The 26,630-nt window shown below is 40.3% G+C and overlaps 1 protein-coding gene across 18 annotated transcripts in view; it reads left to right on the top strand.

Annotated features, from left to right (window-relative positions):
- Positions 1-26,630, top strand: part of Nrxn3 (neurexin 3) — a 1,606,331-nt gene that overhangs the window by 528,740 nt on the left and 1,050,961 nt on the right. For all 18 annotated transcript variants that reach the window (XR_015045250.1, XM_085830590.1, XM_029484639.2 and 15 more), the window contains 2 exons: positions 4,745-5,183; positions 10,183-10,566. Coding sequence is in view for 17 of the 18 variants with exons in the window: in XM_085830590.1 (XP_085686716.1) it covers positions 4,745-5,183; positions 10,183-10,566 (823 nt within the window). In the remaining variant the exon portion in view is untranslated. The remainder of the gene's footprint in view (positions 1-4,744; positions 5,184-10,182; positions 10,567-26,630) is intronic.

Consider the following 26,630-nt stretch of genomic DNA (forward strand, 5'->3'; position numbering starts at 1 on the left):
TCTTTCTCTGCATTTGTCAATGAGGTGGGGATAATATCAGTGTCTCCATCTGTTTAGTGTAGATGATATATAAAAGTGTATAGCAGTGTTTTTCAAAGAGCCTGGAACATTGTAGGATCACTATATGTGGTAACTATTATATTATTATATTGCTCCCACATCATAGTGTATCTATATGCCTCCATATTATTATATTGCTACTTGACTCCAGTGTCTAATTTAATAGAATTATAAGAATTTATTGAGCCTCTAAACACTTAAGAACTAGTTCCAACTCTAAAAAGTATAAGATGTATTTTTATTTATTTACAGAGATGCTAGACTTCTGTATTTCAGAAGGTATTTAAGTCCTATTTAACAGACCAGATTGAGTTTATTTCACAGTAACAAAGCTAAGTTTTAAGAGACAGATGACTATATTATTTTATTATTATCTTGCTCCCACATCACAGTGTATCTATATGCCTCTATATCATGACCATAGAGGAAAACAAAGGCATTTGTTCAGAAACTTTCTCTTAATTCTGAGCCTTTGTTCCCAGCTGGTCTCTTAAGCATGAGTTGTAAGTCCAAACAACAGTCTTTAATCTATGGGTGGGATAGTAAGACCAGCTTGTCATTCTTACACTCTGCCTCTTTGGTTGTGTGACATCTTCCCCCATGGGGTACCATTACCACTTTGTCTTTAATTGCTTCTTGCCAGGGCAGCTTGTCAACAAAGCTGCTTTCTGTCACTTGATGCCACTTGTTCTGTCTAGTTCAGTCCATCAGTTTGGAACACTTACTTAAGTGAGCGGCAGATTTTCTAGAAAACAACACAGTTCCAATGTTAATTCACCTTGGGCAGTGGTCTGGCTGATCTTCCTGTTTTATGCCCAGGTACACAAGCTCAAGGCACTAGCACTCTTTCTGCCAAGCTGTGGAAGCTGTTTAGAGTGCGTGTGGGAGGTGAAGGGATGGATGACAGCAACAAGGCTGGTCAGTTGAGTGTCACAGGGCTTCAAGACAATTGCCCTCCTTATCCTTTTTGGTAGTAGCTATTCTACAGAATCTTACTTTGAGGCCACTTGTTTTTGATAGAGTTCTAACACTGCTGTAGATCAAGATGTAGCATTGCATTTCCCTAGATTTTGTGTGTGTGTGTGTGGGTGTGTGTGGGTGTGTGTGGGTGTGTGTGTGCCAGTTGCTAAGTTGCTGTGTTTTATTATGGATGGCTTTTAACTTCCTCTTAACATTAACCTGGAAGTACAGAGTGATCACTGGGCAGGGGTGGACTGAGGCAATGAATAAAACTGAGGTTCAGAAAGGTTTCTTAACTGTCAGCAAAGGAAGATGTTAACTCTCTTTTTTACTGTCAGAAATTCTGCACATACAAACAAGCAATGATAAGGTCATGATAGAGAGCTTGCCTCCCAAGAGGCTTTGACAGAAGTCATTATCACCAACCACTTTCTGCCTCTGCTTTTCCCAATCACTTCTTCAGAAGTTTTCATACTGCTTATCATTGTCAGCCAGCAATGTATGCTTCACACAGACGGGTTGGTCTTCATCTTCATTTTAAAGGCCTTGTCTTTTCACTTTCTGTCTTGGATCCCTATAAGGACAGATGGTTTATCTTTCTCTCTCTACTCATTGCTCTGGTGGCCAAGCCTCCTCTTTTTTTTTTTTTTTGATGACTTATTGCTGCCTACTAATAACTTGTACAGGGAGCAAAGTCAAAGGCATTGCATCCAGAAACAGACCAAAGCAAAGCTTGGCTCTCATACAGAGATCACACATGCTAGGGCATCATGGTGGGAGGTAGAAAAGGAATATCAGTTGAACTCTGATTATTTCATGATTTTGCTTGAGTAGCTTCCTGGGGATTCTGCTGTGTTCCTCTTTGTTCGTGGTTAGTCTTGTGGAACTACAGCAAGAAATGCAGTCTTAGGACTGAGAAATTGATCATACATGACTTTCTACAACATTAATAAGGAGCTTCCTGGGTACTGATGGTAGTACCAGTAAATATGTGAGCAGTTCTGTCCATGAATTCTGGACCGGATGCTGAGATTTGAGTCCTGCTCTATGCTTACCAGTGTTCTGTCTCTGTGCTGGCTCCTTAGCTACTTTCTATGTCTATAAAATGAAAGAATGATTCCGGGTGTTCCAAATATGTGGTGTCTGGGTGGGATGGTAGATGATAAGTCTTTACTATAGAGCTTTCTATGATGTATCTAATAAGTATGAAAAATCATTACTATTCTTCATGGTATTGACTGTAGTTCAGTCCACAGTCAAGGTCACATAATAGGTGAAAAATTTCTAATACTTTGTCACAGCTACAGATCACCTTGGCTATTATTGTTCAAAGTTAATAGGTGTGCTTGGTTATTGCCTGATGACAGGTTAGAGTAGGGAAACGATCTGTAGTTGGATGTTACAGAGCAAAGTATATGCCTTGAAATGACCCATCCAATTAATATTCTCTCACTGATACAGTAAGCATGGTAAGGCTGATTTTTGGATCTAAAACCGTGTTACTTTACTGAAAGCACAAATGAGACATGGATGTGCACAGGATGGCACATCATTAACAGTAACTCCTATAACTGCCCCCACATAGGTAAGACTTTTGTGTACTTCCTTCATGCCATCTTTAAGAGCTTTATGTGTCTTAAGTTTTTCTTCCTCACAAATCACTTTTCTCTGTGACTCCCACTGACAGAGCAGATATGAACAGAGACGTTACTTTGCCAAAGTTGCCTGCCTTCTCTATATACTTATTTTTGTCCCCTTTCTCTATGATATTCCATAAATAATATTATTGTATGGAAGTGATGTCACCAAAAATTGGAGCAATGAATATCATCTAGGAATACTACACTAATTCAGTTCAGAGACTAGCGTGCTGAGGCAGCGGATAAAATCTTTGCTATGCAAGTGTGAAGCCCTGAGTTCAGACCCCCAAGAACCTACATTAAACTGGTCACAGTGGTATACATATGTAATCTCCATGCACCTGTGCTGAGATAGCGACAAAGGCAGGATTATCTCTTGAAGCTCATAGACCAGATAAACAGCAGAAAAAGAAGAGGCCCTGTTTCAAATAAAGTAGAAAATGAGGACTAATACCTGTGGTTGTCTTCTGACCTTCATATGCTTGTTTGGAACATACACGCCTATACTTATACACAAGAAAACCCACATAAACACTCATACATAGAGGTAGGAAGTGGGGGGGGGGAGGGGAGAGAGATCCCCTCAAAGTTAAAGAGATGAGCCTTAATAAGGGTAAAATATTTTAAATCTTTTTGGGAAATCTATATTAATCCCTATGTTGTTTTGGATTGTTCTTCATTGGAAAAGTCATAACAGACACTTTTTTATCATCTATATTCTCACTTTTTCATTCCACTCACCTACTGTGCTTGAGACAGTGGCCATGGCAATGTGGCATGAACTGGGGACCACACCTTGTGGAGAACACAGAGACTGAAATCTCTGATGGACCTCTTATAGGACAAATCAGTCTCTGTATAAACTTTTTAATGTAAATTTCAATTTTCAGATAAGTAAATGTCCTCGGTTGCCTAAACTAGGGCATTATTCTTTGTTTCAGTACCAATGACATATTTAATGTGACTATAAAAATAAAGTCCCACACACTCTCCTAACCAGCACTCCTCTCAACCTTTAAAAATATCTTTTGTATGTGTTTATATGTGTGTGAATAAGGCATGCTCATGCCATGGTATGTGTGTGAATGTGAAAGAATAATCTTAGGTTTTTGTCTTTAACGTCCACCTAGTTTGAGACTCAGCCTCATGTTTGTTTACATACATGGCAGATGACCCAGTTCATGGAATTCAGGGTTTCTCCTGACTCTGCTTCTGTCCTGCCATAGAAGCACCAGGATTGCAGAAACACACGATCGTGTTCAGCTTTATGTGGGTTCTAGTGATTCAATTTTGGGTCTTTAAAGTGTGGCAATCACTTTTCCCAGTGAGCCATCTCTTCAGCCTCAGTCAATCATTCTTTAAGGTAATACATCCACATGGTTCTGTATAATAAAACAAAACAAGAGAGCATTGTAAAACTGTAAGTCTCCAAGTCCTGAATATGAATTCCATAAGTCCACACTTCTGACAATTTCACAGCTCATAATTCTTTCCAAAAGGTACTTTATGCTTATACACACCTATGTATTTATGACTCCACACTTTTATACAATGGTAATACAATTATCACTTTGTCCTGCTCCTAACTCTACTTAACAAAATGACTTGGAGGGACTCATAAAAACCTAAGGCAATGCTCACTGTTAAAAGGTGGCATCGCATGCCTGTATAGAGGTGTGCCATCTATTACTGATGGTCATTAAGGGTGTTTGTGGCCTTTTACCAAGGATGCTTTACTAAATATCTATGTATATTTTACACCTGTACAACTCAGTCTCTCTTGAATTTTGTTGGTAAATTCATACTGATAACTTTCTGACGTCTAGAAACTGACTACAAGGAGAAAGACAAAAGGCCTGCAGTGGCAATATAGAGACTCATTCAGAAAATGTGCATGCCCCAGCCGTCTCTTGGAATGCTTTTTTTCTTTTTTTCTTTTGTGATGAGTCTTTTGTTTCACATGTTGTTTCAGCCCATTATGTCCTGAAGCCTCTTCGGATCCTTTTCCTGGATGCCCAGTGAGTGATGGATTGATACCATTTGCAAGACTGATTCATATAGCACTTTTGCTTGGCTTTTGACAGGTTGTTTATAAGAATAATGACATCCGTCTAGAGCTGTCTCGCTTGGCCCGGATTGGGGACACCAAGATGAAAATCTACGGTGAAGTTGTGTTCAAGTGTGAGAATGTGGCCACACTGGATCCCATCAACTTTGAGACCCCAGAGGCTTACATCAGCTTGCCCAAGTGGAACACCAAACGTATGGGCTCCATTTCCTTTGACTTTCGCACCACTGAACCCAACGGCCTGATTCTCTTCACTCACGGGAAGCCTCAAGAAAGGAAAGATGTCCGAAGCCAAAAGAACACAAAAGTTGACTTCTTTGCTGTGGAACTTCTTGATGGCAACCTGTATTTGCTGCTTGACATGGGCTCTGGCACCATCAAAGTGAAGGCCACTCAGAAGAAAGCCAATGATGGGGAATGGTACCACGTGGATATTCAGCGTGATGGCAGATCAGGTAAAAAGGGCTTAGGATTGAGACCAGAAAACTGCAGTAGCTCATGCATCCTTGCCTTCCCTAACCCCCAGCTAGCTTTCAGGCTTTATGTATTTATGATGACACTAACTTGCATGCTCACCTGCCCCCTGCTATTATTTCTAATGGCAACTGTAAAAATGATATTTATGAACAAGATGCCTGTCTTGTGGATGGCTAGTATTCTTAGCTTCTCTTTCATTCTGCACAATGTTCTCAGCGATAGTTCTAAAACCTTAGCACCATGAGTGATTTGATAAGTAGCATTTCCATTCCGACCACAGGGACTGTCAAGATGTGAGTCTATATCTCTCTCATCACCATGGAAACTGACTGTGACATCACAGACCTTACATTATGTGATTACTCTGTGGGATAAGCAAGAGTTTATGCAATGATAGGCATCCAGTAAATGGCAAGAGTCATGTTGCAGGGAGCAATTATGACAAGAAAGGAAGCAGCAAATTGATTTTTCCTGAAGTCATGTTCGATTTAAAGGCTTCCTTTGGTGTGAAAGCCCACATTTCACTCTTCCACGTGGCCTCACTAGCTCTCCATCCCTCTTCATAACCTTTTACATTTGGTTTAAATGGCTTTGTTTGTTTCTGTAGTCACAGATCAAACAAAGTAGCCCCAGGCAGTACATAGCTACTCTGGAAGAGTAATGGGAAAAAAAAAAGAGAGAAAGCAGTGGGGAGAGGGGGAGGGCAGCAATAGAGAATCTGGGCTTTTGAATGCCTAAACAGTTTGGCTGCTTTTTGAAGGACCCTCTGGTGATGATGCTGGTCATATTCTTTGTTATTAGTAAGGGTGTTTTCCCAAGAGGACTAAGTATAGCATCTTAATTTCAGGCTCATTTTCTGATTCTTCATCTGGGCAACACACAGCCCAGACTGGTTTTTAGCATCATTTGTTGTGTTTGTATGGATTATGCCTCCTGTGAACATGAAGCCAGTCTGGGCATTTTAATGTCTAGGTACCCTTGACCATTATGGCAAAGCAAGAAGTTGCCCCATCCAAAGATGAAACGAGAAATGGCTCAACTTCCATCAAATGGCAGTTTTTCTGTGTAATTTCCCAGCAAGAAGGGTGGCAGAGATGAGCAATACTGCCCTCAGGAAGATCTGGATGGGGTCTATGCAGAATGCAGTCAGCGGCAGATTGTGGCCTTGGATGTTTTACTGCCCAGTAGGATTCTCTATCGATTGTCTAAAATCTGGTCAGAACCAAGAGGCTTAAAATTAAATGTGCTTGTTGAGCAAGAATGAACAGTTTGTGTTTTTTTTTTCTTAAAAGATAGAAACACAAAAACATATTTTCTCCAGAGGCTAAATTTCTCTCTTTCTTAAATTTATCAATAAAATGCCAACTGGAGCAGTACCAGAACCCTTTCTCAGAACTGTCTATAAAACATTGCTGTTGTCTATGTGTGAAGATGTGGTATGGTTGAAGTGTTCTGTGTGCAACTGTGACCTTGGTATGACTTAGTGAAGACCCACTGGTGTCCCAACAAGGCTAGTATACATAAAGACATCATATATTTATTTTTAGCCTAAAAAAATTTACTAAGAAAACAATAATGTGTTCAGGAAAGCAGTGTAACCTTATATTTCAATATGATCTATTAAACTTCATTTCTTTGTGAGGATATTTTCCTGGTATATATTTTCCAGTTAGCTATTAATTTCTTCTAAAATAGATATTTGTAAAATAAGCATGTTCTAATATGCCTTCTCTCTTGAGCATTTCAGAAATAACCTGAGTGATGGCATAGTAAACATTTTATGAGCACTTCTCAGTGGGGACAATGAGTCTTAAAACCCAAAATGTATGTTCAAAATGTGTTCAGCCATACTTTCAGAGCATAGGCTTCCTATGGGATACAGTCTAGGCTCCAAGTTTCAAAGTGATCCTCATCCTGGCCATACTCGGCAATGTACATGTCTCTTGTCTTGGTTTCTTTCCCATTGCTACTATAAGATATCCTGACCAAAGCAACTTAAGGGAGGAAGGGTTATTTTGGGTTAAAGTTCCAGAGAGATACAGTCTATCATGACAGGGAAGACATGACATTAGACAAAGTAGGCATGTTGGTACGAGCAAGAGGATAGCTGTTCACGGTGTGTCCACGCTCAGAAGGCAGGGAGTGAACAGACAGTTGGGTCAAACTGTCAAAACTGAAGGCCTACCTCCAGGGACCAGCGACTTCCTCCAGAGACAAGCCATAACCTTTCAAAGAGAATCAGCTCGAGAGAGAGGGTTCAAACACATGAGTGTATGGAGCATTTGCAGGATATTTCCATTCAAACCACAACACTGCCCCGTTAATTAATGACCATGTGAGCCCTGTTGGAAGAGCTAAAGAAACCTTCAAGGGAAGACATTAAGAAATGTACATCTCAACTTCTTCCTTTTTTGAAATAAAAATCTTGTTTATTCTTTGAATATTTCATATGTGTATACCAGGCATTTTAATTTTAGTCATGTTCCCGCTATCTTCCCCCCAGCTCCTAGGGCCCATCAATCTCTCTCCCTGATAACTTGTATTATTCTGTATTATTATTATTATTATTATTATTATTATTTTATTTAGTCTCCACAGTCAAATTAGCGATGATCACAGGTCTGCAGCCATCCACTGGAGCATGGGAAACCCATCAGTAGCCACATCCATTAAGAAAAATGATTCTCTGCCCCTAGGCAGCCATCACCTGCAGTATCTCCTCAGTCAAGGGAAGAAACTCGAAAGCTCCTCTCCCAACCATGCTGGAACTGTAATGACTCCTACATCACAAATTGAGGGAGGAGCCTGAAAATAGCACATAAATAGCATCATGGTTCAGAGACAGAGTAAAATGCTTCATGTGTGCATCACTAGATCTGAGCCCTAACACTCAAAATCAGTCCATCAGTTTTTCCTAATTCATATATAAATATATGTTATTAATATATAAATATATAAAATAAATAAATCCAAAAAATTAAATACATGAAATGCTTAAAATGGTAATCAATATATTGTTTCTTTGTCGTGTGGGTGTTTTGAAATATTAAGAATTAAACAGGCAAAGCCCATTTCTCTAGGAGACAGCTTGTTAAGAGAGTTAAGGAGGGGTTGCTGATGTAATCTACCCCAACCACACACCAGGGGCCCTTTGTGTTCTTTCTATTCTGTTCATTCCCCTGTTGTAATTTGGAGCACACACACCATATCTGTGATCTCCTTTAATCTCCTTCAGCCCTTGGACTGCATGCTCACTGGCTGAGGGAATTGAGGCCCCGACAGAAGAGGCAAAACAGGCTGAATAATGGCCGGCGTTACCCGCTTCTCTCAGTACCTACAAAGCATGTCAAGAATAATATTTAAGGAGAAAACAATGCTGGAAGGATGCTCAGATACCACCTTGGTCATCTCCTATTTTGCAGTTCAGGAAACAGAGCTGTAAAGATGCTGGGGGACTGGCAAAGGGTAGAAAAGCCATGGAAGACAAACAGACTTCTTCCTTTTTTCAGGCCAGGCACTGGGGTTGCAGCTTCCAGAATCTCATTTGGCAAAGCCTATTATTTTGCCCCTCCCAGGACTTATCTATGTCTCTGGGTCCACCTCTTCTCATCCTTCCTCCTTAATTATGGGGAAAAAACCCTCCTCCCACAATCAGAGCTATATAACAACAACAACAACAACAACAATAATAATAATAATAATAATAATAATAATAATAATAATGTATGCATACTACGGAGTGCATAAGTTTGTGTAGTTGATCCTTTCCTTCTCCCATTACCTGAGTTCCAGGGATCAAATGCAAGTTGTCAGGCTCCATCCATAGACATTTCTGCTCAGTGAATGAGCTCACAGTCCCTTGAGGGCTTCGTAAATGCCATTCTCTCTGCCAGGCATGCACTTCCCCTTGCATTGTGCAGGTCTGGATCATTTTCAACTTTTGTCTTAACTGTTCTCCTATGGAGAGGCCATCAGTGAGTACAGACTTTAAAGCAGCTCCTGCGAGCTGCTCTCATGGCACCCATTTGGCTATTCCTATAACAGCTGCTATGAGCTAATATTCTTAGGTTATCTGCTGATTTTCTGCCTTTTTTGCTCTGCAAAATCAGCTCAGTAAGATGAGTCTAGCATTGCATCTGAAACTAATACCAGAGAAAGAAAAGGTGTTCCCTATGTATTTAGTAATGCAGGAAGAAACACATTGCTTCCGGGGGTTATGGCTCACACCTTTAGTTCCAGCACTTAGGAAGCAAAGGCAGGAGGATGACTGTAAGTTCAAGCCCAGTATAGTTTTCATAGCAAGTACCAGGCCAGGTTGGGCTACTTTGTGAGCTTCTGTCTAAAAGCAAAACAAGTACACAAGCCAAAAACAATAACAAACGCAGTCAAAGGCAGTGCACAAAATTCCGCTTGACAGAGTGGACAGTTAATGCCCCATCTATAGAGTATTCCTGGATAGAGAAAACCCGATCTTTTGGGGGGAACCATGAACACCTGAAGAAGACATAGGCAATGCAGAATCATTCTTTCCTCCACTACACTGTAAGCGCTCGACACATATGAATTCCTTTAATCATCACAACAGCCTGTTAGTTGAGGGTAATTATTTTTTTCCCTTTAGAAATGAAAGGTGAAATCTGCTCTTGAAGACTGTGAAGCTGGCAGTTGGCAGAGCTGGGATTTAACCTCCTCATGCCGTATTTTGTATCTTATCTCTCAGCGGATATGATTATGGAGAGAAGAGATGTACTGGGGTTAGTCACTGGGTTTCTTTCTTAATCCTTTGATGGCCCAAGCGGCCGTAGCTTCAGAGATTGGCACCAAATGGTCCTTCCTAGCAGCTTGTAGTCATTCTCTCTCCCTGGCTGCAGTGTTGTCTCCTGACAAGGAAAAGCTGATCTCCCCGCTCACCCGTCAGAGTCTCACCTGAAATGTAGGAAGATCCTTAAATCATGTTGTGTCTGTCTCCCACTCCAGGTACCATATCTGTGAACAGCAGGCGCACGCCATTCACCGCCAGTGGGGAGAGTGAAATTCTCGACCTGGAGGGGGACATGTATCTGGGCGGGCTGCCAGAGAACCGAGCTGGCCTCATTCTCCCCACGGAGCTCTGGACCGCCATGCTCAACTACGGTTACGTGGGCTGCATCCGCGACCTGTTCATCGATGGTCGCAGCAAGAACATCCGGCAGCTGGCGGAGATGCAGAACGCAGCAGGCGTCAAGTCCTCCTGTTCACGCATGAGCGCCAAGCAGTGTGACAGCTACCCCTGCAAGAACAACGCGGTGTGCAAGGACGGCTGGAACCGCTTCATCTGCGACTGCACTGGCACCGGCTACTGGGGGAGAACCTGCGAAAGAGGTGCGTAGTATTTCTGGGTCTGAGTGGAGTGATACATGGTTCGAGGGTCATCTTTGCTCACCCTGTGAGTTTCTGCTTCCAAACAGTAGTATTGAGTTCTGTGATTTCTGGAACTCATCCTTTCTAGTTGTGAATGGTTAAATTTGTTTAGTCAGTTAGATGGTAGAAAGGAGAGCTTTATAGTACGCATACCCATGGATCACATTACACTTAAATATCTTCTATGGATAGTGAAGGTTCTAGAAAAAAAAACCAACTGGGTGTTTCCTTGAGTCCTTGAAGTCACACTTCCTTGGTGCTTCTTGCTGGCTGACTCTTGGGTTGATCTCCAAAAGCACCATATTAAACAAAGTGTGTCTGTCTCTACTGTCATGGAGCTGCCTGGCTGTTGGGATGAAATAACTCCTTACAAACAGTGCGTTTTATTCGAGGCTGAGTGATGGCGTGGTTATGAACATGATCTCTGGAGCCACCTAAGGTGAAAATTTGGGCCCTCACATTGTCATATGAGCTTCTCCAAGACAACGAGTGTCTGAGACTTGATTCACTCATTTGTAAAAGACAGGCAACCAAGAACCTATCTCATCCGATGCTGACGGTGATTGACTTAATGGCTTCCTGGAGCGTGAAGAGCATTTAATACATGTTAGTGATTGCTCTACGGTTAGTTATTAGGGTCAACATCATCAAGAGGAAGGTACAGAGGAGCAAGGAAAGCCAGCCTACTGCAGGGGTTTAGATGGCATTTCTCCAAAGAAGCAGTAAAAAAGAAGATATGAGCATGAGTGGGGCATTCGTGTGGCAGAAGGGTGATTGGAAGGAGTGTGATCTAAACCAGAAGGGTAGTGTGTGCTAAGGGGCAGATGTGAGACCAGGACAGAGGAAGAAAGAGGCCGGATGATTTGATTTCTTCTAAACAAAGTTAGAATGGAATGAGGGCATGAAAGCTTTCTCTAGATGAGAAAGCTGACCCTACAGAAAAGGCCACAGGTCTCCTCTCTAAGCACAGCTTATGCATTTTTACATTGGCATTTAACTTCCAGTTTGTGCAAAAAACAAAACAAAACAAAACAAAACAAAAAACAAAACAAAAAAAAGGAGATATGGAGGTGGAAGTGAACATAAAGACAACATTAAGACAAGAAGATTCTTGTTGCAAGCCACATCTAGATGGCAGCTTGCTCTGTCGTATGTTCGTCATGGATTACAGTCCTTTCTACGAAAGGTCACTCTACATGATTAATAATTTTTTGAGTACCTCAGTTCTGCAGCTTTGAAGATAGGATATAGTATCTGCAGTAGACATATTTCTTATTCTTTGGGGGTTTATCATTTATTTGGCTAAGGAGTACAGGATTTTGCAAAAGAATACAGCAACATATATTCTGCCAGAGGACAGAGAAGGATGTAGAGGGCTGGAGAAAGAGGGAATGTCTTGAAGACATACCTGCAAGGCTTCAGTGCTGAAGGTCACCAGCAGTTGGAAGCTCTGGAAATTGAAACTATGGTGATGGCAGAGACACTGGACAAGGCTGGAGTGGTGCTGACCAGTTGTTTTCAAAGACTGTTTTTGTGAAGTTCTCAATGTTGCTTCCCGAGAATAGTAAGCATTCCTAGGTTCCCTTGGTTCTCAGTATCTTTTCTTTGATGATGTGAATACTAACAACTAATTATAGACCAATCCTTACTATGTACTATGTATACTCCACATTTCAGCAACCCATATTTCAAGAGAACTTCAAGTCTTCCCTAAAATCATACCAAAACCAAGACACGGGATATTAGGGTGAAGGAGAAAGGGAACACTTCCTTGTAGCTTTGAAATTTAAATTTAAATTCAAATCCACTGTGTTTCCAAAGCAGCAACCACCACAATATGAGCTAAGATGAGGAGGCAGCCATCTGGAATAGAAATAGGCCACATGGGGTTGCTAAGTCTGTCAAGAGCCTGGACTCTTTCCAAATGTCTTTGTAGGGTAGCCTACCCTGGTGCTGGTTTGGAGAGATGGAAAGGTCATTTGATTTCTGGGATGGAAGAGACTGATTTGCTGTAAGCCAAAGGTATTGAGGATATTACACTGTCTATAAAAGCAATCTATGAGCAAAAGTTTACCTCAGACCTCTCACCTCTTCCTCTTGTAACTCCCGGGCCTTGAGGTGTTAGAGCCAGGCAGCAGTGACTGGAGCCAGCTGTGCAAGGTGTTTATGAGCTCAGCTATTCCAAGGGCAAATCAATGGGAGTTGGTCCAGATCTGGTCAAGTACAGTGAAAGTCACTGCATCTTTTACATTGTCATTTTTGACTAGTCATTAAAAGGCAGCTGATTGGGGATATATGAGGGACAATTATTCTTGGTACAGCGCAGCCAAGAGCCATCCATTCTAGCCAAATGAGAGGCAGCTTAGCAAATGTAAGACATTTGATCTATATATCGCTCAAGTCCCAGACGGTTCAATGGATTGTTTTATTCCCCCACTAATTGTTTTTTGCCCCTGTATTGTTCCTGACACTGTGTTCAGCATGAATCATTGGACTGGAAAAATGCGAGGACCGCACTGTTACTGAATGCAATAGAGCTGCCCAATGACATGGTTTTCCTGCATTGAAACTGCTTCCTCAATGGAGAGCTTTGAGTATTTTTTCTTCAGTTTTATATATATTTTTGGCGACCCAAAACCTACTAAACACCATGACCAATAAAAGCAACAAGCAAGTATCTGGCACAGCTCCTGCTTTGGGTCAGGGGACTAGTGCATAGTTATCTAAAAGAAGCAAAGGGTCATGTCAGACATGGGTGGTAGGTGTTATGAACATGGCCATATCCTATGGAAAGGTGTAGAGCAAATAGGTGGACTGGCCACTTTTATATGATGGAGTGGGTGAAAGGAGATTGAAAGTTTTTTGGATTTTCTTATTCTTATTTCTAACAAAACGTTTTCCATTTCTGATATCGAGAACCTTTAGGCATTCCTGCAGAGTAACAGTGAAGGAAGAGTTACATGGTGTCCTTGGGCAGGAACATTTGCCCCTTTGGCTTAAGGACTAGTTGCCCCATGTGACAGAATATCAGCCTGATCACTGAACTCTCTCTAATTATTGCTCTAATTTTATTTTATCATCTCCTTCCTCTATTTTTTCCTGGAAGTTCTAATGTTATGCCTAAAATTAGTCATTTGTACCAACCATAATAAGACTAAGAAAATTCCCAAGAAGCTATGCCCCTGAGCCTAAAATAACTGCCTTGACTCACTTAGATCAATTATCTCACAATAGGAATGTTACTATTAGTAGGAGCCAACGTGAATGAAATCAAAGAAAGTGAGTATAATGGTGAAAACTTCAGTTCAGAGATGGGCATGGCTAGGAGTGGCACTAGATGAAAATTTCCAACCATCCAAGTAAAGTTGGTCTAATGGCAAATACTACATCAAAGTTGTCCTCCGATCCTCTCCCCACCCTCCCTACCTCCCCCCCAAAAAGGATAAAGCAAGAGAACTAGGCAGTATGTAAGGATGGAGACTGTCTTAGGGTATTACTGCTGTGAACAGACACCATGACCAAGGCAAGTCTTATAAAAAACAACATTTAATTGGGGCTGGCTTACAAGTTCCGAGGTTCAGTCCATTATCATCAAGGTGGGAGTATGGCAGTATCCAGGCAGACATGGTGCAGGAGGAACTGAGAGTTCTATGTCTTCATCCAAAGGCTGCTAGTGGAAGACTGACTTCCAGGCAACTAGGGTGAGGATCTTATACCCACACCCACAGTGACACACCCATTCCAACCAGGTCACACCTATTCCAACAAGGCCACACTTTCAGATGGTGCCACTCCCTGGTCCAAGGATATACAAACCATCACAGAGACTAAGGTAAATTTTCCTGAGTAGCTTTCTACTTAGTTACATCAGATCACCTTTGTCTCTAACCTTTGTGAAACATTTCTTCTTTCCTGCAGAGAGAAGAAACTTTAAATACTTCTGAAAGATGACTTGATACTTAGCATTTTTTTCAACAAGGCTTAACAATATATTAAAATATATAGATGGTGATATCGATTATCATTTTTATTGTTAGCCCTTTGGGTGTCCTATTCACAGTAAGGTAGGAGCCATCTCTGCAACCTAAAAGCACAAGCTTTTAGTAACTACTTAACTGTAATCAGTTAAATTAAAAATTTGGAATACCACCTGTTTTCCTATGCATCCCATAATACCTTTGAAAAACATTCTTTAGTGTGTTTGTGTATATGTGTGGCCTCAGGCACATGCAAGAACATGGAAGTCTGAGGACACTTTGTGGGAATTGACTATCTCCTTCCCGTGTGGTTTCTGAGCATTGAACTTTGGTCATCATTGCTTTTACCCAGTGAGCCATCTTGCTGGTCCCTATAATGCCTTACAGTGGATAAAATTACCATTGAATCTGTCCTATTCTGTCCTCAAGATTTCCTGTCTCGGCAAGCTATTGACCTTAATAGACATAAGACAGTCTTCTTCCCACTGTGGCTAACCTGTTAGTTCAGTTGCTGAGTATTCTGGTGAAGAAATTCTGAGATTTTAATTTCTTAGTGGATGGTCAAGCTAAATTTGAGTCCATTGTCCATTTGTCTTTAAATAGCTTTGTATAAATATATGTGGGATTGATTTAGAAAGAAAGTTCATACTTCTGTCAAGAAAATAAGCTATGGTCCAGTGCCTGGAGGCAAAATGACCTTGTGAGTGTTTTAGAGTCAGACAGACCTGGAATCCTGTGTTGGTTCTGATACTAATTAGCAAGACATAGAGGCCCTCAGTCTATGTCTCAGTTCCGTGTCTATGAAATGAACATTTATACTTACTGCCTAAGTATTTTGCTTTTTGTGGGAGAAATTTCCAGAACTAACTATGACATTAAGGAAGTGGAATTTCACATATAATTATGTAACAAAAAAAAAAACCCAAAAACCTGTCCATCAATGGTGATCTTAGAGAAGAAAGCAGAGCATCTCTAGGGACCCCAGATCAATGTGATTGAGATCCTCTGACCTCTGGGTTCTGAAAATTTTGATTCAGTTTGCATTTTGCACAAATGAGAATAGCTCCATTTCAGATTGTTGTATTTGTTTGTGCCCCTCGTGATCTGCTCTATCCAGTTAGGCAGTACCCGGAACAGACACGGCACATCACCCACATATATCTGTGATAGTGACCCCTCAAGAACAGAAGCTTGTGAGGTCAAATCATCTCACTGACTTCCTGACTTTTTAAAGTTAAGAGGTTGGTGATAACAGGCACTTTTAGTTGTTAGGCAAAGAGGCTGCCACACGAATGTACTTTCACATTTTCTCTCACTGAGGGTTTGTCTCCTAAGGAGAGCAGGTCTTGTGACTGAGGAAACACTACATACAAGATCTTCCATATCCTGTCCCCACTAGGACAGTGTTTTGAAGAATCATGGGCCTTCTTAAGTCAATCATGTTCACTTAGGGCAATGTTTATGGTATATTAAAACAATCCCTGAGAGGGAAGATGAGGTTCAAATTTTTAGTCCTTCAGACAAATGAGAAGCTCAAGCCTCCCACCTAATTGGGAGAATAGATTAGATTTTTCTCATCATAAACTGATATATATATTTAAAGGAAGTGCTTCTTTAATTTTAAATCCCTCTTTAATTAAGGTATATAGAAGATACAACAAATGACAGAAGTAATTGTTGATTCTTTTAAGCTTTGAACTTTGCTATCCTGAAAAGGAATACATGCTATAAAGGAGTGGTTCTAAACTTGAGGTTCAAGACTTTATTGGAGGTAACATATCAGATGTCCAGCATAGTGGACATTTACATTATGGTTCACAACCATACCAAAATCACAGTTATGGAACAGTAACAAAATAATTTTATGGTAGGGGCCACTACAACATGAAGTGTATTAAAGGGTCACAGCATTAGGAAGGTTGAGAACCGTTGCTATAAAATAATTGGATACACATTAAATACTTCTTTAAAAATACAAGAAAGTGCCAAGAATCAAGAAAAAATTCATTCAATGTTTGAACACAATTAACTAACCATTAAAACAGTTTTAGCTAGTCTTTTTAAATATTTTTAGAGTTTGGCTATTCTTACGTACAGAGATAATCATGCTTTAAGAATACTGTGTGTTCTCCTTCTCCCAATGAATATCATATTGAAACCTAAAATATATCTTCATAATTATTTTATATTTATACATACTCATGTACACATGTGTGCACATATATATAAGTCACATATATTTATCCATATGTAAGTTAATAGAATGTTATGGACCTATTCCCCTTGTGTTCATTCTTTTATGGTTAAAGGCAGAAAACCTTGACTCATAAGGCCATAGATTGTTGTAGACCCTCAACCATATGAAACTGTTTCAGATTTTTTTGTCTTGCCTTATTTTGGCTATTCCTGATGAGTGCTGTAATAAAACATTAACTGTACTCATGGAAATCAAGTGATTCTGAGCTGGGATTTTGTTTCTATTTTTTATATATGTGAAAAAAACAAGACTAAAGATAAAGTTATCTTATTTGTCTTGTTCCAGCAGGGAAGGATGGGATCAGTATATATTCCCCATGTTTATTGAAGGCTTCATTTTCAGTCAACTCTTTGGGTTGGCCATGAGCTTTTAAATGACGGTAACAACAGCAATCCCAGCAGTAGATTCTGCCTGGGAAGGCAGAGTCACTAGCACCAGAGAGTGTGGACTCTGTTATGTGATTGTCACATATACATTATGTGGGAATCAGGACATCAGAAGCAATATCGCTAGTAGACTACCTTGGGTCTCGTGTGGCTTATTCTCATTTTTGGAAGGAGGAGAAGCTGAGAGAAGTTGATATTACTCTAAATTGGAGCTAATGAATAATTAGAATTGATGGTTACTCACCCCTGTTCCACTCCTTTTCACAACACAACAAACTAGCCTTTTCTCCTCACATATTCAAAACTCTGGATTCCAAGATCAGTAAGAAAAAAGTCCATGAAATATGCTATGTGCCCATAATCTCTAGCACTGTGCTATAAACATATTCCTGCTGTGTGGTTCTCAGTTATCACCTTAGATCTGTTTGGGTCCTTGTTTGCATGCCCTCTTTATTGCCACTGTATTAAAGATCATCTTTGTACCAGTGCTGCTCCCTTGGGATCTCAAGCTTTGGAATCTCCCTGGAAACCCAAAGTTCTAAATCCCCATTTTTTTCTTTGCATCTCAGTTTTAAGAATTAAGACGCTCATATCATTGAACAACCATTGATGCAGGCAGGCCTTCCTCCCTATATCAAAGTGATCTTACTTTCTGTTTCTCCCATCTTAGTAAACGGCATTATTACTGTCCATGGGCATTTTTTGTTCTAAGAACTAAGTCCTGGTCGTCTTTGTATGAAAGCATCTTGCATCTGTCCACTTCTCTTCTTTGACAATGCTAGACTTAACACTGATTTTTTTTTTAGATAACTAGATAGCAAGTAGAACATGAAAATGAAGAGTTCATATTTGCTATGTGACATCTATAAAGTATTGTGTTGCAGTAGGCAATTAATCTCTATTCAAATCACCCAAGCAATGGTGGCAGTGCATTCCTCCCTACTGTTCTGGGTTTTCAAATGAAACACATACATGCAGCCATCTATTTTATTATGTCTTAATATAATATTATATAATATAGTATGTCTTCTATTTTATTATGTCTCAATGGCTGGGCCACTCTCAAACCTCCATGTGACTAGCACCTCTCCCCCGATTCTCCTGAGTTATTACTTATTTAAATCTATATTCCATCTTTGCTGTCCTAGACCCAAAGCAGGGTTGAGGAAGCCAACTCTCCCCTGGCTCTTACATGACCGCTGTGCTCTCTTTTCTGTACCTCTCAGGTCTGGTCCTAACTCTTTTCCTTTCTCAGTCCCCTTGCCTGTGAATTCTAAAGTCCCACCTCTGTCTCTCTGCCCAGCCACTGGCAGATGGCCACTTTATTTACCAGTCAGAACCAACTGGAGGCAGGGACCCTCAGCATCTTACATACTAATTCTCACACAATTTTAGAAACCCAATTAAAATAATAACAAGCGTTAGACAAATCCACAACAGAATTGCAGGAAAATTCTCTTCACATTCAACACATTTCTTCCATCAGTACCTTTAGAATCAGAAGTCTTGTTTCTATAAAACTGTAAGAAATCAAACTATGATGCTTGTTATTAAAGCCTAACATTGGGGCAGTGATTCAGTAAACAGATTTCCATATTCTTTCCACATCAAATTAGGGCAGTGGGGTCCTAAAGACAGAGTAGTAAAGGACATACGCTGTGTACTCCATGAGCATACAATGCACCATAGAGAATGGGGACATATCTTTGTGCTTTAATGTCATCTACAGAGTATGGTAGTTTAGGTGGGTAATCATTGGAATAGAAAGACATAGCAATTACAAAGTAAGATGTGACAACACGGCATAGCACTTAATCACGTGTTCTTGTTGGAATAACTCACTAGTGTGGGAGGCAACGGCAGCTCTGGACTCCAAGGTCAAGTACAACTGTACTGGTTGTTTCCACTCGTCTCCATGGCACAGAGGAGAGCGTCTGCAGTGTAACTGTGCTCCCTAGCTCCCGGGATATCCAGATCCTTTATTTAGATAGATGACCTTGAGGTAGTTATTTGGATCTTCTGGCCTCTCTTTTCTTTAAGAATAAAATGAAGCAATTGGGTTTCATGCTCTCTTAGGGCCCTTCCACTCAAACACTCTGTGATTCTCAAATGTCATCAGCTTGGCAGTGACTCCTCTGTTTCCAAAATGAGGAATAAAGGTGAATGAACGAAGGGCAGAAAGGGACTTCGAGTCCCAGTTTCTTACAGTCTGCAAATCTCTCTTGGTCAGGATGCTGACTTTAATTATATTAGCAATCCAATGGAATTTTGACTTTTCTAATGCATTTGCTCAAGAAAGTTGGATGTTTTATTGTATGGAATGTACTTCAGGTTCATGATATAAAAGATTTAACTGATAGTTTAATACATATAGCTTGGAATTTCTTCAGAGAATTAAAAGACATTCCTTATTTTGGTTTACTATTTGTGATCTTTAGATAGATAATGATGTGTATCTGAATAGTGGGTTTCCTATGAATTATGCAGTTCATTGACATCAATCAAAACCCCATTCTTATGCATGATTGCTATATAATATAAGGAATCTCTGGGGACATCCAGCACAGGCCTCACATTTAGCCTCTTGTATATCCTTCAGTTCTTCAAGTGTTACTTCCCCATGACCAACATCATGGGATCTTGTGAAGATGTATAATGGTTCATGAATGAACAATGTCCTATTCTGCTTGGTTGGGGTCTGAAGTACTCTGCTTGTTGTGTTCCTCTTGTTACAAAGAAGAGATTATGGTTTTGTTAGTCTAAAATTACTAGATAGGGACACTGGAGACCTTTAAAAGAGTCAACCATATACCTGCATCCATCCAGAGAAATACGAGGTTCAATCAATGTTTTTGTGCAGTGCACGAAAGTTGCTTATTTATACCTACAGTGGCTGCAGTGTCCTCAAAGCAGGGACATGGTGGCCATTTACATCCCTGCTCAGTATCTTTGTCATTGTGTTTGCTAAAAGTGGCTTAACTGCCAGCAGACATCTGCCTATTATAGTACAATAAATCGAGCTGCTGTTGAATTATGAGGAACAAGTGCTTCAAAACACAGCACAAGGGGACCATTGCAGGCTGCTCTATCACCGCTGGCTTCATGGTTCCTTTCACAGACAGTCAAATCCTTCTTTGCTCCAGTTCCAATGAAAAGGGAAGTTAAGAGAACGACTTTTCATTTAAAGGAATTATGCATCTGCTCTATGTTAGGCTCTTAATATACACTGGGCCATTTCACACTTACATCCGTTCTGCAGATGATGTATTATTATTATTACCACTCTCTAGTTGATGAAATTAAGGTCCAATTCGTTCCAAAGTACTGAGTAGGCCCTATGTGCCAGCTAGCGTGTTTAATATGAGGTAGATTATGATTCTTCTCATAAACAGATTATGATGGTCTGATGTCCAAGAAAGGTAGTATTCAAATGCAGAGAGAGAGAAAGAGAGAGAGAGAGAGAGAGAGAGAGAGAGAGAGAGAGAGGGAGAGGGAGAGGGAGAGGGAGAGGGAGAGGGAGAGGGAGAGGGAGAGGGAGAGGGGGAGAGGGAGAGGGAGAGGGAGAGGGAGAGGGAGAGGGAGAGGGAGAGGGAGAGGGAGAGGGAGAGGGAGAGGGAGAGGGAGAGGGAGAGGGAGAGGGAGAGGGAGAGAGAGAGAGAGAGACTCTGCAGGCAGCATTGAAGACATGACACTAGAGCTGAGGTTTGGTTGCAGAAATGAGAAATTTACCTCCCAGGGATGGAAAAATATTACTACAAGCAGAAGGGGCAAAATACACAAATGGCTACCAGATCCATACACACAGGTGCATGCCACATTGGAACCGAATGACATAAGAGATAGAACTAAGGTAGGGAGAATGGAAACTGATTTTGGATACATACCTAACACAGGTTGAAGGAGCGACATCAATGGAATTTAGTGATGGCACATAGCTGAAAGGTGGTCATGGATGAAAGCAAGGGTGTGGCTTTCAGAGACCATTGTTTCACATGGTATTTCGAATAAGTAAAGATCTTGGGAGGATATCTAAGGATAAACAAGGCCACCACTAAGGGAATAGAGCAAGGAGTCTCACTGGCATCTGTTTCAGTACCATAGTAAGCTTCAATTTTCATAACTACACTTAAAACAATGGCAGTGACTCTTTCATTGTCTTGCTGAGGGCCTCTGTTATACAAAGGGCATGGAGTGGCCCCCTCTGAACCAGAAGTTTAGTAAATTGACAATATGAAAAATGCATTCTGGAGGTAGTGAGTATTTTCTAGTTTTCTATTCAGTATATGATACTGACCAGAGCTTAAAAGCAGGAAGAGGAAACCACAACAGGACACTAGAATGTTCTTGTCTACATTCCAAGTAGCCTAAGGGTGGCATAAAGATAAGTGTTAGGGATCTGTTACAATTGTAGCAAGCTCAATATAGCTTTGGTATATACATGGTAGAAAAATTAGCTGCACTTTGTCTCTAGCCATCTTGCAAAAGTATACGGATTTAAGATAAACCAAGAAGTCAGTTCCTGAAGGGTGACAAGTCTCAGTTTTAGTATTGTCCCCTTCTGTTCTCTCCATACTTTACAGCATTGATGGTAAGTCTAAGGAGTGTGTCTACATATGTGCATAATACATGTGTGTATAGTTTTTCCTTTCATGTATGAGACAGTTCTCTTTTATTTTATTGTAAGTCCTGTTTTAACACAATGTGAAGCTAAGGGGGAAGTAAGAGTGGACATGAAATCCTTATGGTTAAGATACCACAAATCCCAAATGTAAAACTGGGTTGGACCAAAGAAAACTCAGTAGAATATAAATGATGCCAAAATGATGTATCTTGTCAGTAGGACAAGGGTGTGGTTAAATCTATCACTCCTATTCCCAGTTTCAATGAGTTCCCGTGTTCTCCAGGTAGGAACTGGGTGGCCCAAATAATAGTGTAAAATCATCTTGAATCTGCATTTTGATTTTCCTCGAGTTAAATATTCCGAAGCAATGTCTGTGACTATTCTGTGAAGATACACGTTTGTTTTCCCACAATTGTTTAGTGAGCAATAGAATGTGGCGTTATAATGCTGTTCAACTAGTCTCCAGTAATTCATTTTCCTTGGTAATATTTATCTGAAACATTGGCAACTGACTTAGAGAGAAGCTGTATGAAGGGAAGGGATGTGTAACATGTTTCTTTTCCTTTTTTATCTCTTATCCTTTTGCACTCCACAAATGATAAACGCAGTCCAGCAGAGAGTATTTTGGAGTAACAAATGCATGTGGGAGTCAGGGTTGAAAATCCTGGGTATGAATGACTCTTGAAAGACCCCCTTCTGTGGGCTGTTGGACAGCTATTTCCCTGGCAAGGCGATGCTATCTTTCTTGGAGAAGACCATTTCACGCTTCTTAGCATGTTTAACCTTTACAGCAAGGCCTTCCCATCAAAATGACAATCCCCAACAGAGCTTTCTAAGAGGCTAGTAAATCAGAAACCTTATGGAACTGGAGGATTAGCATGCCCCCACCCCTTCTTTGTTCCCCCAGGGAAAGTAAGTCCTCTGCCTTTCAGATTTTAATCTTCTCCACAGGCCCCTTGTCTGAAACTTCCTGCTGTGGCCTGCTGGTATTTGAATATTATTTTCTTGTAGTTGCTCCATGGCCACATACTGGCACCAGCTAAGGCTGGCACATTCTTTATCTCCATCTTCAATGTTGTAAAAGAAAGATAACGGCTCTGACTTTTTTAGTTGAATTCTTTACACCCCTAAGACATCCTTTCTGGGTCCGAAGATAGTATTTGATCCTTAATGTCACTACGCCCATGATGGCAGGGTGATGCTCAAAGCCATAATCTTTACCCAGCTCTCTCTGCTTTCTTTTTTCCCATTGCTACATCTGAAATACCTTCCCCCACCCTCACCTCTAAGAAGCCAGCATTGTAGGCACTATAAGACAGAATCACTTCTGGTAGAAATCTACAAAGTCAAGACTATGTTGGAAATAAAACCGAGGAAGAATGTGCTGGCTAATCATATGTCAACTTGACACGTGAACTAGAGTAATTTGAAAGGAGGGAAACCCAATTGAGATGCTAGTGCCATAGGGTCTAGCTGTAAGCATTTTCTTAATCAGTAATTGATGAGGGAGGGTCTAGTCCCTTATAGATCACATGATCCCTGGCCTGGTCATCCTCAGTTCTATATGAAAGCAGTCTGAGAAAGCAATGGAGACCAAGCCAGTAAGTAGCACCTCTCTAAGGCCTCTGCATCAACTACTGCCTCCAGGTTCCTACCCTGTTTGAGTTCCTGTCCTGACTTCCTTTAATGATGAATAAAAATATGGAAGTGTAAGCTAAATAAACCCTTTCCTCCCCAACTTGCTTTTGGGTCATACTATTTTGTTGCAGCAATAGAAACCCTAACTAATACAGGAAAACTATATGACAATTGTGATAGCTGTGCAAGAGATTAGATTTCTGGATATATCAACTTTTTTGCCTATAGGAAATAGGAGTTTTATAGGAGAATATTTTTATGATAATAAGGATCTCCAAAGTTTTGGAGCCTAAATCAATATGTGTGCCATATATTTCTTCTTGGGGGAAAAACCCCTAAATGTTTTATGAGCTGTGATAAAGACTTGAAATGGGCAGCTTAATTATTACAATTTAATTGTAATAGTCATTCTATAGCCATAGAAGATAAAGGCTGTTTCCATTCTTAATTCATATCTGAGGAATTGGGATCAAGGATCTTGCCTGAGGATAAATGAATTAAGACCACCCAGTTAGAAGACAGTTCAACAGGTGTTCTGGTTCTTTCAGTCCCGAGGCTGCACTTTTATGATCAACATTCCCTTCTTGTCTGTACAAAAAAAAGGGAGCTTGCCCCTTCATGGAGCAGCGTGTCCATTTATGGCAAAAATAAAAAAAATCCATATTATATGAACTGAAGTCTCTGTTCTCCATCTCCTACTCCTCTTTTCTTCTTCTTCTTCTTCTTCTTCTTCACTGAGGGGTAAGCATATTTAATTACAAAAGTCTAAAACGTCTCTGTTTTTCTAATGTCTTTCTATTGATCTTGATTCAGGCTCTGGAACCCATATTAAGGCATATCCTGTGAATAAGCATTGGTTTATTCATTGATTGGCATGATGGAATACATCTTCAAGCATCACTCTCAGGAGGCTAAGACTATAAGACCAGGAGTTCAAGGATAAATACGGAGTTCAAGTTCAGACTTATTGATATTGCAATAACTTGTCTCAAAACAAAACAAAAAATAAGAACAGCAACAAAAGACAAGCCAAAAGGAGCATAACAGAGTCTAGATGCTTCTTCTGGCGTGAACACTAGAGATGGAAGAGCCAGTCAACTGTGAGTCCTTTTTAAAGGACAACTGTTCAACCTGCAGATGGTTAAAGACAACTACTATTTTTCCACAAGAATTTTCAGTTATTCTTACGATAAGATTCACTAGTTTTCATAACTAATATTTACTTGTTGTAATTTTGTGTTCCTTAACAGTCCAGTAGTCACTAAATAGAGTCACAGGATACAGGAGGAAGCCATGTGTTCACTGAAATAGAGAACACCTTCTTGTTTAAGGACGTTTGGGAAGCAAGCCATAACTGCCAATGCCATAGGAGTGCATTTATTGGAGCAGTAAGGAAGTTGGGTATTAGACATTACATGTATGGACAGTGGATTTCTGTTTCTTATAGGATTCACATTTGTTTATTAGTTATCCCCAGAACATGTATTTGTTCCACAATAAGTAACCTATCTTATTTATCAATGCGATCCTAGATTGAATATAGTTAACTTACACATTTTGGAAGCAACACTGATGTACTGTAGGAACATCTTAGAATATCACTGGCTGAGGAAATTATAGTCTTGCCAAATAGCAGCTAGTGTAGAATCCCAGGATGCTAGAGCTGATCTAGCTAGGTAGGGGATTAAGAAGTCAGCTATTTTGGTGCTCACAATTTATAAAGGGAGCAGTGAGGTCGGAGTACATGATATGATTTGCCATCCCTTGGGTAGTAAATAGACATGGAAGAACTCCTAAGTCAGCATTTTGAATCCTAGTCCAGCGCTGTCTATCCTAGACCAATGTCAGAAGGTTCTCTGCTTGCTATGCCTTTCAGCTTGTCTCCCTGCACAGCTGATCATGAGACCTTGAGATAGTGAAGCTCAGAATCTCTTTATTATAGATCTTTGTGAATTTTTACTTGTAATAGTTTATTTATTTATTTCAAATAAGTTGGCAATTAAGTCACGGTAAGCAACTTATGGCCTAGAGAATCTCATTACCCAAGCTTTCTATTATCACCTCATCTGTTTGAAAAGAGCCATGTAAAGAAGCAGGCTAAAAATACAGGTTCTCGATCATAGCCACCGAAAAGGGAACCCATAAAATACTAACCTGCAGGAGAGTATGATGTTGCAGTGAATGCATCAAATCAACTGAAACTCAGAGTTAAGATTATATAAAAAGAGACCTCTTCATATTGATTAAATGTGTGTTGTATGCTGGGTATAATTTGAAACATAAGATGTACAAGATTAGAAGCAAACAGCTAGATTTGATTGACAACCTGTTCTAAGTGTGCTGGTAACCCCTCTGAGCCTTAGTTTTCTGTTCTCTTGAAATGTTTCTCAGGTGTTTGTGAGGCTTAACAAAGATAATTATGTAAAAGTCTTAGCACAATACCTGTGCCTTTGTAACTATTTCATACGCGAGGAGTAGTTTCTCTTGTTTCATTTTGGAACAAGCTTATAAAATTCATAACATCATCTATATTTAGACATTAAACCAAGTAGGAGAAAGATTAAATAACTTGCCATAGTTACTGTGTTAGCAGATACTGAAAGTAGGGATTTTTTTTTTCTTTTCTTTCCGTTTCATATTTTGCTCAGCGTAGGCATTTTTCTTTGATCTGGTATTTAAAGGAGGGAGAACAGGCTGTAAGAACTGGTGATACTTATTGCACCCCCCCAATAAAATGCATATGTAAACAAACAAATGAGCGACAAAACAGCAACAAAAGGCATAGGAAACATGTCATCACATAACCTGTAGTATGTCACAGTGTGTGCCATTGTATATCTCTCTGTTCAACATCTTCACTTGCAAATGTTCATTGCAATGAATCATTGGTCTCGTCCAAGATGTCTGACTTCTGTGACACTTCAGTATTAGATCCTCACCAGGACTCCTACCTGCTATTCCGTTTTTGCCCTGTGTCATGAAGAGCCACAGCATTGGGATAATAGAGTTGGCCCTTTCATGTGTTTCAACCTTATACGTATGATATAGATTTGGGGTAGGCCAATTTACAACCTTGGATCTAGAGCCTGGGTAGTAGCTGAGTTGGTCAGCCCACCAGTTCTCCCATATCTGCATCACCGGGGTGA

This window comes from Mus caroli, unplaced genomic scaffold (genome assembly GCF_978045245.1).
Source record: "Mus caroli unplaced genomic scaffold, Mus_caroli_1 scaffold_14, whole genome shotgun sequence".
Lineage (NCBI taxonomy): Eukaryota > Metazoa > Chordata > Mammalia > Rodentia > Muridae > Mus > Mus caroli.